At 36.1% G+C, this 17,814-nt stretch overlaps 1 protein-coding gene across 1 annotated transcript in view; it reads left to right on the forward strand.

Moving 5' to 3' along the window:
* The window catches only part of EPYC (epiphycan), a 23,005-nt gene extending 7,004 nt beyond the window's left edge, over window positions 1–16,001 (forward strand). Inside the window, exons 3-7 of the mRNA XM_009321325.1 lie at window positions 7,925–8,078; window positions 10,783–10,941; window positions 12,452–12,654; window positions 14,181–14,276; window positions 15,807–16,001. Of these exons, the coding sequence (XP_009319600.1) occupies window positions 7,925–8,078; window positions 10,783–10,941; window positions 12,452–12,654; window positions 14,181–14,276; window positions 15,807–15,977 (783 nt within the window). The 3' untranslated portion in view covers window positions 15,978–16,001. The remainder of the gene's footprint in view (window positions 1–7,924; window positions 8,079–10,782; window positions 10,942–12,451; window positions 12,655–14,180; window positions 14,277–15,806) is intronic.
* The last annotated feature ends 1,813 nt before the right edge of the window (window positions 16,002–17,814 follow it).

The following is a 17,814-nucleotide window of genomic DNA, read 5'->3' on the forward strand; positions in this document are numbered from 1 at the left end:
CTTAGGTGTGAGACAGATGGTTCAATAAATTTTTCAGAATGTGCACAACTGTAAAACCCTAATGAAATTTCTGCTTGAATCCTGAGCTGCACAATATGTATCAGGCACCTGAGTTAGCTAAGTAAAACTTCACTGAATTTCTTTCCCTGGATTCCTCAGTGCAACCTAGTATCTTGTTAGATGCTTAAAGACTTGGTGGACGGTGCACTAGTATCAGCATAGTTATTGTTTTTAACGACTTGCACCATTTTCTTTGTTTTGTTTAAAGAAAAAAATAGTATAGAAATGGTACTGCAGTAATTGTATATATTTCATAGCAGCACAATCCCTACTGTGACATCACAGGAATCTGGGGATTGAAAATGGGCATGGTGGTGTTGGGTTGACGGTTGGACTCGATGATCTTAGAGGTCTTTTCCAACCTTAGTGATTCTATGATTCTATGATTCTATGAATTTACTTTGTATGTTATTTCTCAAGAGTGGTTTTGGCACTGGCTTTCTTTACAGGAGATCTAAGCTTGAACCAGCTTCTAATTTCTGCTTTTCAATTTCCACTCCCAACTTTGCTCTTATTAATAGAAGGGGAAATAATAGCTGTGGATAAAATAGCTGCAGTTATTGATCCTGGACATAGAGTTCGGACCACATGTTCAAGAAAAAGTAGCAAGTACAAAAAATTAATGTGCAGAAAAAATATGTTCTCTTATTATTCCTTTTTTTTATATTGGTGTTCCTTATTTTTAGAGTTGTGTAGCAATGCCTATTGTTATGATGCAGAATGTCCCTCCCAGTGGTAGGAAATGCATCACACCCATGCCCCTGTCCTCAGCACTTTCTTCCTTGCCCTGGACCTGTCACTAAATGGTAACTGATCTTACACTGACAGGACATTTCTATAACATAGAACAGCATATAGCATAACAGTCCACACTGAAGACAAGCCTAAACTATTAGAAATTTCTCTAGTCCTGGAGATATAGCAGCTTGTGAGCACTACGTCTGTATCACTGCAGGCTACATGCATGTAATGGATTGGATCAAACCAGATGAAATGTCTTTGCACTATAAGCTGTAGAAATGAGAGGAAGAGCAGATCTGACACCAGACTTTGGTCTTGATGTCTGGTAAAATATATCGTTGCCTCTATATGGTCTCCTTTACAGCCAAAGAAAGATGAACAGGCACCTCAGGACGTTGATTTGCAACGTATGTGAGCTGAACCACCCTTAGAAAGTGATTCTTCCTCCACTGTCTGCACCAGGAGTGTAAGGAGACTAAGCTACTAAATAGGACACTTAAATTCAATGTCTGAAGTTAAGTAAGTGGAGTGAATCTGGTCCTTTTTGTTCATGTTTCACTGTAGTTCAGATTCAAAGCAATCACAGTGCATTTAGAAAAAGCCAGGCTGGTGAACTGGGCAAAAGCATGTTCAGCTCCAGCAGTGCCTGGTCTGCATGGACCACATGAGGAAATATGCTTGAGACCCTGAACCCTCCTTTACAGTGAGCTCTGGAAGTCCAGCTGAGGCAGCTCCTTACCACAGGTCTGAGGGTTGACAAAGTTTCTGGTAGATACTCTGGTCATCTGAGAGATCTCCAACTTTGTTTGTCTGGCTGCGTATGTCTCCTTTGTGGCCTGGATCAGCAGAAGCTCCTATGGAAATCTTCATTAAATAGCTGGGACTAGTTTTCAGTCCTTTTGTGCTTTATAGTAAGTGCAAAGGGCCTTGTTCTGATTTCTAAAACTGGTATATTTCTCTTTGAAATTTTATGTCTTGCAAAACTTCAGCACTGTTCCAAAGAAAAGCATCTGCTGTAGGCTAACTTAGATATTACATAGTCCTCAAAGCAGGATGTTAGAAATAAAATCTGTAATTTCAAACACAGTGCTAGAATGAGACTTTGACCTCATTTGTACTCATGGAAATCCAGATTAGCTCCATTTATATGGACTTTCTTCATTCTCAGACAACAGAATTAGTAAGTAAAATCTCTGTAGCAATGCTGTGCAGCATAAATGTTTTTACTCAACTAAAATCAGACATAATGTAGATACACTTGCTTTTGAGACAAGAAGCTTTAGGATATTCTGTGGTCAAGGTGCTAAAAAGACTACTTCTCTTTCTAAAACTAATTATAAGAACCTCAGAGCCTACCTATATTTTTGAAGGCAGAAACCACAGACATTAATTTCTAGAGAACTGCATTACAACTCTAGAGCACTGTAACTTAAATATTAAAGTTGGTCTGACTGAAGTATGAATGGAAATTTATGCATGTATGTGTGTGTAAGACCCAGCAGAAACAACAAAATAACTTAAAAAAATTAGAAGGCTTAAAGGGTTAAAAGAATGGCCTGCATTGATAATGAAGGATACTCTACCCAACTGCACCACTTCCAGAACACTGTTCCCAGCAGCAAAACTGAGGAATGTGTTGTTTATGCCAAAATCAAAGGTCCTGCACCCTGATAACATTGCAGCAAAGATGACTTCTCGTAGAGGACCCTTCATCCTACCACCAGCAGATAGGAAATAAGGTTGTAGAATACAATATATACCACTCCTTTTCATGTTAGCCATCATGAAATCACATTCCCAATGAGTAAAAGGAGGCAATGGGCAGCAACCTGGTGTAAGATTCACGGATGTTGGAGTATCCAAGACTCTGAGCAAAAAGACTGCCCAATAACAGCTGGTGAATCTTAAAGGAGATAAAAACCTGTCCAAAGGTTAGTTTTCAATGCTTGTCAAGAAGAACCCCAGAGGCACTAAAAGGACTCAGTAGCTTCTGTCCCTTGTCTTCTGTGTTGAACACAGGTGATCCTGGCCAGACCACTCGGGCATACACATTTAGTTACGTGGGAGTATGTGGGTGTAAACTTGCAAGTGATTAAAATATGAGCAAATGAGTGTGAGTAGGTAAAATCAGTTTACTTAGAAATTTTGTAAACAAATATCACCTTCCCCAAGATCTCCCTGAGTTTTATTATGTTAATTTCTCCACATAACTTATTTATGTAGCTCTGTACAAGAAAATGACAATTTATCTGAGCTGAACAATTTGCAATCTAAGTAGTTACAGCATTACCATGCAATGGCTCACAGACCTATTTATTTTTAAGATAGAACAATAAGAGAAAAGAAGACCTTAAATGCAAAATTCAAGAAGAAACAAGTATGAGCCACTTTTGGAAAGGAAATCAAACCAAAAACCTCTGCCATAATTAGACATTTTCTTGTAAGCTGTTGGTAGTTTCAGGACAGCTGAACAGCTGAACAGCTGTGGGGGAAACTAGTTCCTTTTGATGGGTCAGTGTGTGGTACAACTGTCCCTTCAAGTTTATAATGTCTCTTTTTAAGTTCTGAACTTTTGTTTGTGTTTTTATTTTTTGCAGTAAAAGAAGCACTGAAACAGGACACACTTCAGATTCTCCTGTGGATTTAAATTTATTACATGTAATATATCAACTTTGATCCTAAAAGATGTAGACATAAAACAATAGACAAAACATCTGCCACTGAAATTACACCATATCAGAAGTAAAACGTGCCAACTGATGGCTTCCAGCCTTGCCGTTTACCTCTTTAAATCTATTTATTTTCTGTATTTTATTACTTTACATAGATTATGTGGGTCCATAATCCTCATATAGGTTAATCCTATCTACATTTCTATTCTGTTCCACCCTTACTGACTCCTAGCCCGCAGATACTCTTTCATCTTACTTTTTTTTTTTTCACAGCTCAGCCTCCTGAGCCATTTCTAATCTTAAAAACCTTTTCATTTGTCTTGCCTCCTTTCCAGCCAATGGTGAGAGATAGACACCTAAAAAGCCCATCCTAAAAGAGGCATCTGTGGTCAGTGGCTGCAGCTGCTTTTCAGAAGTTTCGTCTCATTCTCTGCTGACTGTGAAAGGACACTAGCGTAGACTAGATGCCTAGTCTATGGATGACTGAAGTTACGAGCTGACTTTTACCAATTGTATTTTACCACTCATTGATATGTTCAGATATCAGATATCATTGATATGTTTCTGTGCTCTTGACTTTTGTAACTTCCTGGTCTGAAAGTGCCTCTAAACCGTCCATCCACATTAAGCAGTTTCATTTGTAAATGTAGTCACATTGGAAAAATAGAGGAGGGGGAAAAATAGATACTCCATGAAATCTTAGGAAAGATATTACTCTGCTTACATCATGCTCTGTGGTTAATATTCTGCACTGGTATTCTCTAAATCTTTTGATTGATTCCAAAGACAAAGTAGGATAACAATTAATCACATAGTTAGATGGCTAAAGGTAGGTGATGTGATTCCCTTTCAGTGTTTTCTTATGCCATATATTAAATCTGGCTTGGAAGGCTGATTATGATTTGAAGACTTCCAACTATTGGCAAGGAGAAACATGCTTTATTGTATTCCTCTACAATATTCTTCCTGCCTTGTGATTTTTCATAAAGAATATTACTTAGAGTAGCAAAGGAAATACAACCCCACCCCCAACTCCCAAAAAAACCTATGGAGAATAATACCATTAAGTGATACAGAATAATTTCTGTTTCAATTTTTTAGTAAAGTGCATGTTGCCAAAAATAAACAAACATCTGGAAAATGAAGGATCATTCTGTACAGTATATAGTCCAAGAAACATCTTTGTCTTGTTACAATCTTGCGTGATTTATCAAATATGTAAAAGATAGAAAGCTGCATGGATCAGATGACTGATAATGGGAAACAGACTTTTACCTTTAGGTTACTGGTTCAAGTCCAACCTATGTACAGCAAGCAAATACTGCTCGTGCTCTGGGTCTGGTATGTAATACACATGTATCAGTGAACTCCTACTCTGTTACCAGTGTAAAAATGACTACATCATTAAATTCACTGTAATAATTGGTATTTTTTATGACAGCCACAACTGGTCCAGGAGACTGAATAGATATTGATGCTAACTGCTTGGAACAGTTTCTCTAGAACCCAGATTTAGCACATTAGAAAGGAAACTATGGGGAGACTTTCAACTGTGCATCTCCAAAACTAGATAATATCCTGTAATAAAAGAGAGAGATATAACAGTCTAGAAACAGACTTACTAGAAGTTAATACCTCTGCTTTGGTACCCAACAGCTACAGTGATTAATCAACTAAGAACACCTGAGAAAGCATAAAAAAAAATCCCAAGCTAGTAAGTTCCATAGAGTATGCCCTCAAATATTCAGAGAAGTGGTGGTCAGTGTAGAAGACCCAAATCCCATGACAAGTGAAAAGAACATTATCTTAGGTCTGAAGCCTATTTACAAATTGTATCTTGAAAATGCTCTTCTCCAAAATATTATTTTCAGTAGAACTGCCACAAAAGATGCATACAAAGCTGTTAATAGGTCTCAAAATCTCTGGATTTTGTTCCAAAGTTCAGGACAGGGACTCTTATCTGATTTCCACAAAACTGGTGAAGAAGTAGACCACATGTGCAAGCAGTTTAGTGCGGTACTACCCTAGGTCAAGAAGTCTGGAATGCATCTCTCCCTCTAGGCTTCCTCCATTCGGAGAACATCTGTCCCATTTCCTTTGTTCTCAAAGTCTTCTTTTGATTTGTCCCCAAGTCCATTCCTGGTTAAGCTGTCTTGCTGTCAGTGCTGCAGATGGGAACATTGTGTGTTTGTCTGCACAAAGCAACAAGGTACATCCTTACTCTTACTTACACCAACAGGTTACTCAGTCATAGTTCAGCTGAAGTTCATTTTGCTCACTTGATCATCATGTGTTTTGCACAGTTACGATACTAGTAACTGTATCAAGGCATTTTTATCCATAAACCCTACTTAGTAATAGTATCTATGGCTTATTGGAATACAACTAAAGAATATACAGAGAATGTGAAATGTACTCAGTCAAAATCTGGGTCTGTGAGGTTCAGAGTGCTTCCTGGTTTTTCATTGTTTCCATATTCTCTGCCTTCAGTGAAACTAATTGATGCAAAATATTTGAACCCATAGCCATTATACAACTTAAACTAAATTATTTCTGTGCAAAAGTGGTTTTTATTTAGATGTTCTCAGGCAGTCCAGGATCATCATGTTTAATACTGCTAGTAATGATATATAGCTACAACGCAAGATCCAGAGAATCTATTTTGAAGTGTGAAGTGTTTTCTTCCAAAATTGTGGCAAATATATATACACATATGAAGGTATATAGGTATTTTGCATGAATATGTTTAAAATCTATCCTATCCAGGAATAATAAGACAAAAATAACTCTATTTGCTGAATATTATACAGTTAAGCTAAGAGATTCAAACAGAGATCAGAATACAGCAAAAACTTTGCTCGTGCTTGGGACCTAGATCTCAGGTGTGTTAGTTCCTTTAACTTGTATGGTCTACATAGAAAGCCTAATTTAAACAGTTGTAACCACTTGTCCAGTCTGGATGCAATCTACTTTTACCTGTCTTTTACAACTAGAACTTATGAGTACTAGTGTGAGTTATTTCAACAACTGGTTCTCCATGGGGACAGCAAAACCAGCAGTAGATGGGGGCTGATCTCAAAACGGAAGTTTGGTCAGCTGAAAAAATCGGGATTCAATAGTTTTATGGTGGTGGTGTACTAGAAGGCTGCAGTAGAGGAAAATCTTTATTAAAGCATAATTTTAGGCTTCTGTGCCTTCACACTTGGGATAAAGATACTGTGACAAAAGTCCTACTTTTGATCATGCCTTAGATATAGGCTGAGGAGTGTTCACTGCAACGCAGGGGTGCAGCATCCACAATGGTAGCTGTTTTACCTAACTTTTAAACAGTATCTCAGATGTGCAAAGCCCTATAAGGACACTGATTCATTCTTGGGAAAAAAAAAGTGCATATTCAAAGGAGGCCCTGGAGTGGGGAAATCAAGATACAGTGGTAAAGCAACTTGCAAAGGTCACACAGCTAGAGTGGATCCTCAGTACCTGGGTGATTACAGTGAAACACTGCCTCTTTGCAAACGTAGGCCCCTCTGCAACAAGCCTGGCAAGTCTGCAATATTCTTTTTATGAGGGGTGATACGATGCAAGAAAATTGCTACATCTTCATTTTTATCCTGAAGCTGTCATAAAGCAAAATCAACAGAATGCATCTTTAGAATTGGGGTTAACACAATAAAATTCATTGGTTTGACTAATTATGTTGAGTGGAGAAGAAAAAAATAAGGTTTCTAGTTCCATGGAAGGATCTGCCAAATTTTATAGAATTTTTCTAAATCAAGATTTTATCTAACATTTTTTATTTATATTCTTAATTTTTCATACTACATAATGTGGCCACTGATGAGTGAGGCTAAACAGAGCCTTTTCTGTTATTCAGATTCAGAAAAAAAAAATAGACAAAAACACTGCCAACATATTCACAAGTAGTATGTGAATTTAGACTTCAGAATTCTTAGATAATAAGATTTTTAAAGCATGTTAGTGTTCTTAAAACAGCGCCTGAACAGCTACATAGGATTTGGATTTATGCCACTAAAATTTACAATTTTATGTTCAAATGACTTGCATATTTTTGAAGCTTCACAGCAAATTTTCATTTGTCACACAGAATATATCAATTTTTATCACAAATCTAATTTAACTTTAAATAAATATGGAAAAAAACATTTTGTTAGAACATATTCTCGCTAATGAAGTAGATGTGGTGTGCATGCATGTGTGCATACAACAAAACATTTAAAACACTGAGATAAAAAGTGAATAAGCATGTTGGAGTTTTATGAGTTGTTTGCACATCACCAGAATTCATTATAGCTGCCGGATAAAACGCAGCTCAAGCACTAAACCTCAGAACATATATGACCTCTAGTGGGAGAATACAAATAACTGGAAGAGAAAGAGCTGCCAGTGGAAGTAAACAGTAACATTTCCTGTTCCCTCTTAATTTTCCCTAGACAGAGATTGGGACAGCACTACCTTCTATAATTCAAGAGAGTTATTCTTCTGCACCATTGACAGAAGAACCTGAGGAGGAAGCATCAACACCAAAATTAATTGATGGGTCTTCAGCACAGGGGTCTGGGGTTCTTGGACCCCAAACTCAAGACGGTTAGTAGGAAAGAGAAATGAGTTTTGCCTGTCTAGTTTTGCTTTTGAGTGAGCCCACTTTGCTTGCTTATGAATGTCTACCTCTCTTACTGAAGAGGAGGTATATAATTTCTGTACCTCTCTTACTGTAGAGAGGTATAACATGCCTATCTTGAATGGTCTGAAGTCAGATAGGTGCCTAGTCAACATATTTCCACACTATTTCACTACAAAAATGACTGTGCGCCAATGAAGATTTTTTTCAAAATTAATTTTATTAACACTTAAACACTTACAATACTAGGAAAAGTTGCTAATAGTTGGCAAATGCTACAAGTTTTTTTATCGACTTAGATTTCAATATCGTTACCAACTATCTTTATTTTATAATTATTTGTTACATGATTTTTATAAACGTGTTCATACAAAATATAATTAAAATCTTGAACAATTTTTGACCGTGAAAACTAGAAACTATGACACTTAAGGAAAGGGAACTATTTAGAAATTTTGAGTGAAGCTGATTTTCTGTTCTGACTAGCTATAGTGAAATAAGAACTTTCTACATCTCACAGGGGAATCAAAATTGTAAAACACAATCTGTTCCTCTCCCACACAAACATTGTGATGCTAATAATTGGCATTTGTTAGCAGCTACTCTAAATGCTTGTAGTTGAAGCTCACTAGAGTTATCCACTGCTGTGATGGGTCTTTGTGTTGTATAATGATCAACATATAACAACAGGAAAAGCCTATTTTTTACTATGCCCAATACTATAACTGAGTGCCATAGAAGACAAATGAAATGGAAAAAAAAAAAAAAAAGAGTTCATGCTTCCAAAATTGTGTGTTCAGTGAAGAGAAATTAATCATTCCTAGTCTTGTTTTTATACATATTACTAGTGAGCCTTGACCAGGCAAAAAAAACACACTGATGTCAAAACAAATAAAAATGGAAATGAGAATTTCCCAGGAGAGTTCTGAAAAAACCACACAATTTCCTTCAGTTTTGAAAGCTGCAGGATGTTACAAAACATTTCACATAAATATTACATATTATGAACTCTGTATCTGTCAACATTTTTGAGCACTGAATGCAAATCAACTAGTGCATCAACTAAAGATATGCATGGGAGGCTCAAGGCTGTAACATATCAAATCAGATTTTTTTTGTGTCTTTATTTTTTTTTTTTTCAGCAACATATTTTCCTGTCAGATGTTGCTGCTGTTCTTGGCTTGGTACTGGATAGAAGACTACAAGGCTCAGGAACATCAAGCCAAGTTCATTTTTCTTGTTGATATCTTTTTGAATCCTTCCCATACCTCTGTCCTTTTTCAGTCTACACCAGCCATAGGTGACAAACAACACTCCTCCAAGATCAAAACTAGGACAGAAGGGGAAACTCTTTTCCTGTACTATGTTGCAATATTTTGAAAAAATGTCAGCCATCCTGAACTCTACATTCATTTAGGTTGAGATTTACTGTGACAACTTATTTTTTCCTTGTGTCAGGCTTGCTCCATGTAGGTAATTTAAAATGTCCATGGAGGAAGTTAGGGAAAGTATAAAAAGAGTCTCATCTCTCCAGATATGTTATTCCTGGATGCCCAAGTAGAGATTCTCAAATAAAAGAGTACTCTGGTCACTGATTCTTTAATCTTGCCTGAAAAGACACCACATATATAGCCCGCCCTCAGTTAGTTACTGCTGCCTGTTGGTAATTGACACAGATTAAGAAGGCAAATCTTCCACGTAGCTACAATTGATCTGGAGAAAAAACTCATCTGCAAGAAAAACATTTTCATACTCATTAATTATGCTACTATTTTATAAAGTAACTAGAACAAAGAACCAGTCATCTGCTACAAGGAGGAGGAAAACATGAAACAGAAAAGTATTTCTATGGCAGTAAAAGCTGAGAAACAGATATGCTGATTTATACCCATAATGAAAGATGTATCAAAAATTCAATGCTCATAACAGCTAACAACATTTCCTACTGAAAATTACATTCAGACAAGCCACTCAGTGTCATAATTCTCACCAAATTTGAACAGTATCATCAAAAGAAACTTCTGAATTCACTGTATTCATGCAGTTTTATAACTGAGATAAAATGACTTGATTTTTCATTTTCATTAACTTCTTGTGGTAACCAAATGTTTTGTTTATATAGTCTTCAAGTTACCTTAACTCAGACTGATAGAGAAAATTTTCATGCTGCTGAATTTCTGAATCACAAAATGTAATTAAAGAACATGCAAAAGAAATTGAGGTTCTTCTCCATAGCTCTGTAGGAAAATATTAATTTCCTTACAAATTATTCAGAACCAAGCTTGGAAAATCATAACAAGGTTCAGTCATCAGCTGTTATTTCTCCATCTAGATGGAAGTGCACACTTGCCAGCTAAGGGGGAAATTGATGTTTGGTTGGCTGCTGTCACCTAATATTCTATTATTGTAGTCTGAAAAACACTGTATCAGAAAAGTAAGTTAAATTATCTTCATAGGCATAGGCAGAAAAAAAATTAGTTTTAAGCAGAATTTAATCACTTTGTTGTTGCAATTATATGATGTGGTGATCAAAACATAATGGGAGTGAACTTTATCATTGACAAAATCTCATCATTATGTGCTTAGGTGAGCATTTTATTGTATTAATTTACATACCATTTTTGTACAATTTCTTTGTAACAAACTGTTTTCTTTTAAATTCCTTGATAGGTCTTCCCACTTGCCTTTTGTGTACATGCCTAGGGACCACAGTCTACTGTGATGATCATGAGCTTGATGCTGTTCCACCATTGCCTAAGGAAACCACGTATTTCTACTCACGTTACAACAGAATCAGGAAGATCAATAGAAATGACTTTGCTAACTTAAGTATGGATAGCAGTATTGTTGCAATTAGCTTTAATTTCTATTATTTCTGGCTCATACTAATCTAAGACATAGTGATTCATTTTACGTAATGTTTGATGACGGTAGGATTATACATATAAATGCACATATAGAAAAGTGGTTTGCTACTTTTGAACTTAAAGGTCAATACTTCAAATGCAGATTCTCTGTCAAATTTTTGAATTATTAGAAAAAACAATGTTCATCTATCTTTTTGCTGTTACTTGTAATCAGCCTTAGAAAGGTAGAAAAAAACCCAAACCTCATGGAACATTTGTAGCATGTTAGAAAGTACTGTTTTCTTAAACAAGACAAGTTCTCAAGTAGACATACTTTCAAATATTTGCAAAGTGTCTGTGTGAAAGGAATTTTACCTTCAAAGTATATGTTCATTGGTTTACTCCAGAGTTATCTAGGAAAATCTTCAGTAAATGAAAACTGCTAATCCAAAACAATTTGTGGCCCAAAACTGGTGACTTAGGGAGCTTATATTTTCAACTTTCCTACTCAAGATCCTTAAAGATACCTGATTTTTCAGGAAGTATTAAGCCTATCCTGTTTAGGGATAGGGACTGCTATACACTCACCAGCCTGAGTATCAAGACACATTCTTTGTTTTTTGTTTTAGACCTAACTTTGTGTAACTAATGCTTATTGACTTCATGATAAGAATTGTGGAATCAGTGCCAAAAAAGGCTACTTCAATAATTCAGGGGAATGCAAAGATCCTTTTAAAAAAGAAAACTATAAGGGTTTGGCTTGCTCAAACCAAGATGAAGGTTGGGAAGAAGCACAACTGGTATATAAAAAAACCAAGGGGAATAAATACTAAGAAGAGAGAAAATTTATTTAGGCCAAAATATTCTGCTAGCATAAGAATAAAATAATAAAATAAAATAAAATAACCGTGAAAAACATTCTGGGTGGAAAATAGAAGTAAGCTACAGAATAATGCATTTAAAATTAATGCATATTAATGCACTGATATTTAGACATTGTTCTCTTTTGCGAAAAATAAGTTTCATTTTCTTTTTTTGATTGGAAAAAGTGTTTGAGTGTATTTTAGAAAAAAATCAATATATCAAATTCCTTTCACATGGGAAAATGTTGAAAATGAAGAAACAAGGTGGTAGAGAAGAAGTTTATTTTCCTTTAAATGTTTTTTTCCAAAAGATAACCATTTAAAAGATTCCCAGAACACACAGAAATTTTAAAATTATTAACTTTAAAATCTTTCACCGAAAGATGTATGAAGAATTACACAGGCAATTCTAAACAGGATGAGGAGATGTTGGTCCCCTTTCTTAGGAGAACAGTTCAAATACAGATTATTGCATTATATACAGAGAGAGAGATGTCACATAGTGGGTCAAGAATGGATCTGAGTCAAGACACTTCACCTGTAATTTAAATAACCCATTTGCCTCTTTCTTTTTTAAAACTTTCAGGAAATACATTCTTACATGCTTGTTGTATCTTATTTCTCTGCCAGACTATTTAAAGAGGATTGATTTGAGTGCAAACTTTATATCAGAGATCCATGAAGATGCCTTCCGGAGATTGCCCCAACTTGAGGAACTGGTGCTCCGTGACAACAGGATAAGGCAACTCCCTGAGTTACCATCTACCTTAACATTCATTGATGTTAGTAAGAACAGGCTTGGTCGCAAGGGAATACGTAATGAGGCATTTAAAGTAAGTCTGCATTTGATGGAAAAATCTTTTCTTCCACTCTCCAAAGGATGTGGTCAGTAGAGCGGCCTAAGTGTACCTCTGCAGTAGTAAAACTGTTAAGATTATAGGCACCATGACTGTGCTGGCTGCTGGGCAATCTATAAAGATCGAGCAAGATGTATGAGCACTATCAACTAGACATGAAAACCCTTTTTATTATTCTTTACAAAGATCCACACAAGACATGCGATGGCACGCCATGTTTGTATCCATGAACCAACTGCCCACATGACTAGCAAGACTCCAGAAAGCTGCTTGATGTTCCCTTACAAGTAGGCAAGAGGGAAGGGCAAAGTTAAGGATGACACTGCTTCAAACTTACTCTGCCATGTATCCACATGGGAACTTCCTAGAGTATTCATTAAATATATGTACTTTCTTTCCACCTTGAAAAGCAGGGAAATTGGAACTTCTGAGTGATCGTCCTTTCTCAAGAATTTTGGTGGGGAGAAGCAGCCATGTACTGCTCCTAATCGCATGTGAAATCTGAAATCATTATAGAATATAGGCTAGCTTCATGTTAGACCTGGGTCATATGCACTATTCAATTGTGTCTAAGAAGGTAGTTGTAACCAGCCATCTCTGAATTCCTCCTTTGGAAGGCAGCTTCTTAACAAAGCAACCAACAGCAGTTACTGAATCAGATATTTTCTTGTAGCCCAACATAAGGCAGGTGTTGGGAATAGGAACAATGGGCAAAAATCGAGACTCTGGCCTAGCACCCTTTTCTTCTGCACTCTCTTGATTTTAGCCATGAAGGAGTCTCTGCCTTTATTTTCCAAGATACTTTCATCTGCCAAGAACCTTCACCCTGATATCTCAGAGTTCTGTCAGTAGGAGTTAAACTAGGACACTGCACTCAAAGTAGTTAGGTACCATGATAACTTGTGTGTATAAAAAGGAGGCAAAAGGAGAGTATTCTACTGAGCCTTGTTGACCTAGCCAATTTTATATCTTACTATTGTTATAATTACCAGATGAAGCTGCTTCTTCCACTAAGTCAAAGGAGAAAATTATTTACCTTTTCAAATGGAATAAGAAATTTATTTTTAGCTCAGGCATTTCTTATGCAGTTATAATTTGCTTCAACACCAATACACTTGTGCAAAATTGAGTAAGCTTGTCACAAAAGCAAGAAAACAGACAGAATAGGAACCCTTTCTACACGATGACTGGGTAAGGCAGTATTTTCACTTTAGAACCACCTCAGTGAAACTACATCTCTAATCATTAAGTCTCTAGACATTTCAAAGAATATTTTCCTTTATTTTAATCCAAACACCTAATCCTTGACAGTAACAGTTATCAGCCTGTGCAAATGAAAGTTCCTGACTGTCTTTGAATTTCTGCCTTTTCAACCATATCATGCTGAAACAAAATGTGTTAGTATCCAGCGGTGCTCATTGCAGTGACAGATTTCAAACTTACTTTCTAGAGATTTTCAAAAATGTCTATCATTTTCCCCTGCCTTTTTCTTCATCCTCTAGGATCTGCATGAACTGCAGCACCTTTACATCACTGACAATAACTTGGATCACATTCCATTGCCGCTCCCTGAAAGCCTCCAAGCTCTTCATCTTCAGGTAGGCTACAAAAGCAATGGCTCTATATATCATGTTCAAATAGCTAGTAAAACTGGAAAAGGTAACTATTGTCTTGTTTTGTTTCTTCTGTTTATCCAAAAGTGTACTTACTTAACTAAAAAAACTATTGGAAACATACAGTTAACTAGTGAATGCGGTATTTGAAAGAAGTAAAATTTAGTTCAGCGAAGCATTAATTATTAAAATTTGCAACACAATATTTTTCAAACATAAAATTATAGATTTATTGTTAGTACAGATTAAAGTTAGGTTCACAGATGTCAAGAGCAACATTAGTCAAAGACACTTCAAAGACAGAAATCCCTCACACTGCTCATACAAATCTTCCAACAGGAATGCTTTTAGATACCCAAAAAAAGTTACTTTACATAGTGGTTGCATCTGTAGCAGTGCGTTTCATTCTCTTAATAAATGTCATTCCCAGTTCCTAACATTTTTTCAGCCAAACTTTTCCATTTGACTGTTTTGGAACATCCCATCTATCATCTTTCTGTATTACTATTTTTTGCATTTGTTTTTACCTATACCTTTGTTTCTGACTTCTTCCTTTCAACCTTTTCCATCTCTGCTTCTTTCCCTTTATCTCCTCTTGTACCAATGCCCAGTTTTGATTATCAGATGTTTTTGTTTATTAAATAATGCAGCAAAAAATCTTTGAATAAATGTCCTGGTGTACCGTACATAATTTGACTTCTATCTTTCAATAAATAAATCTATAGAAATATTCTGCCTGCTAGCTGACTATTTTTTTCACCTGCCTGTAAATTAAATATTCAGTGCTATGTGCTACAGACCAAAGCTAGTGAGCTGGACTTTTTACACCAAATTCTGACTAGCAAAGGAACGGAAAAGGGAAGAATTTTCAGACAGCCCTCATTTTAGGAGATGACCTTTTTAGTCTCAATTTCCAGACAATATTGTATTCTAGCAATTTATTGTTGAAAATAGTTGACTTCAAGAACAAAAGCTCAGTGCAGATAAGGTATATAAGAGGAATTTAAACCAAAGAAATAAAACCTAAAGCATTCAGTTTTCCCTGTATATATAGAGATGTGGGTTAAGCTAATGTGAGAGGGCCTGGGGGAAAGAAATTTGTCACAGAACAAATTGCAGATTTGTGGCTTTGCAGGTTGAGGCGTATTAAGCTGTCAGGATAATAATTATGGTTCTATGATTTTTGGACTGGCCTATGCTGGTTCCAATTTGCGTTAATAAGGCTCTTCAATACGATCCCGGAAATTAAAATGCTCTACATTTCTACCAGGCCCCTCCCGCAAAGCCTGTCTCTGCTACATGATTTGAGTTACTTAGTTTTGAAGCTTTGCATTGGCCAAGAAATTTCCCCCCTGCTTGGAAGATTTCTCTGTTGATGACTTGTAGTCACAATCTGGTCCCTTGGGTTCAAACAAGTATCTCTCTAGGCAGTGAAAATACATCCATAAATTGTTCTTCAAAGAGTAAAAAATTACTTTCAGGCAACTATTCTGATAGGTTTTTTTTCTTTTTTAGAACAACAACATTCAAGAGATGCACGAAGACACTTTCTGCAAAATGAAAGATTTTACTTATGTACGTAGGGCTCTTGAAGACATCAGACTGGATGGCAATCCCATCAACCTGAGCAAAACACCATATGCATACATGTGCCTACCCCGTTTGCCAGTTGGTAACCTCATCTAAGCTTTGGCAGAAGCCAATACTGTCATACGCTATAAGAATCTTTAAAGACAAATTATTAACTCACTGCTACACTAAGCAAGATGCATTTTTTCAAGTCTCATTAATTTGGGAAATATTTCTATTAACAGTGAAATCGATTACTGAGTTACAAAGAATAATATGAAATGCTAAAATACAACTCCATTATCTACCCAACTGTAAGTTGTATAGCAATATCAAGAAAAATATTTTACTATAAAAACTGTACTGAAGGCAATAAAAGATCAATGTAAATGCAAAATTTTATGCTGAATTATTCAGATCGAATGTATGAATTCTAAAGTTAAATAATTTTATATGTTAAAATCTAATTATAACATAGTAAATAAAGAAACAAAAATAAAATATGTGTACACAATTGAATATCCTGTTTTCATTTAATTAAATATTTTTCTCTTGGAGACACATCCATTTTTCTACTTCTTTCCTTAAAGGTCCCTTCATTTTGGAAAAGTACTAGCAATATTAAAAAAAAAAAAAAGTTTTCCTTAGCAAACAGAATCTTTCCTTGAATCAATAATGAAATATAGAGCTTAAACGTGTATCAGATTACCCCAAAAAAGTACATAATCTATTTATTTATACCTTTGCAGTAATAATTGGTCTTTGTAACGCTGATGAGGCCCAAAGCTGTCTTCTGTATCTTTGATAAACTTGCCTGGCAGATTATCTGGCTAATAAAAATCTCATGCAAAATAGCGTATTTGAGAAATACTGAACTTCATTCTGCATAAGAAGTGGAAAAAACTCCCCTTGACATATTTACACAGTCACACAAAATATTGCCGTTCAATATACTAAGGACCCGAATTCAGAGACCCAAGTCACAAATATCCTTGTGGAGCCATAGCTCAGTTTCCAATTATTTGAAACAATTCCATTGAGCTTTTCTGCTTTGCTGTTTAAGAGCCTTATCAGTTAAAGATTAGGAAATCCCCTCCATTTGGATAGTTTGAACAACTCTCCTCCTTTTGTGGGGGAGCTTTAATACATTTTTCTAGGGAGAAAGCCCCCAGGAAAGATCCACTAGATACAACATTGGTGCTTGCTCATTCTGTTCTACAGTGACAAGCAGCAAATAACACCTGCACATCTTCAGTGACAAAGGTTTGATGAAAGACTTCAGCCAAAAAAAATCCCCATAAAACATAACAAATCCTTCCACTTACACAAGTTGATATTTGTTTAATATCAAAGTTCCCTTTCATCTAACTGAACATACATGTTCATTTAAAACGTAAGTGCAGCTGACTTGCTAAATTTCTGTCAGGCCAGGCAACAGAAACTCTGTTCAGAAAGACCACATTCTTCACCCTCACTGCCACTTTCTAGAAGAGAACATACGGGGAACATGAAGAGCAGGTTTGTACACAACAACCTCAGACAGGCCAAAGTCAGAGTTGAAGAAATACAGCAGGCTACAATGACTGTGCTTTTATGACTGTACATTTACTAATTTGGCAGACTTACTTGAAATCTAGATAGGCAAAAAAAACCCAACCCAAACATAACAGCTGGACCTTTCACTTCTGTTTAAAATAATTTTTCTTTGTTTACAGACACTTATGCAGAACAAACTGTAAAATAACAGCTATCTTCATTTTAGCCTTTCCTTCCAAAGACATGAATTGCTCTTAGAGCTGAGACAGTATTTTTCTTCCACCCTCCAGTTCTCTTCTCTCTAATAGTAACATCAACGATTGTGATGATGGTATGGTCGAGTGTTTATGGGTAAGGATGAGGGGAAGGCCAACGAGGCAGATATCCTGCTGGGATTCTGTTATAGACCACCCAACCA

The sequence above is a fragment of the Pygoscelis adeliae genome, unplaced genomic scaffold (genome assembly GCF_000699105.1).
Source record: "Pygoscelis adeliae isolate BGI_AS28 unplaced genomic scaffold, ASM69910v1 Scaffold232, whole genome shotgun sequence".
Taxonomy (NCBI): domain Eukaryota; kingdom Metazoa; phylum Chordata; class Aves; order Sphenisciformes; family Spheniscidae; genus Pygoscelis; species Pygoscelis adeliae.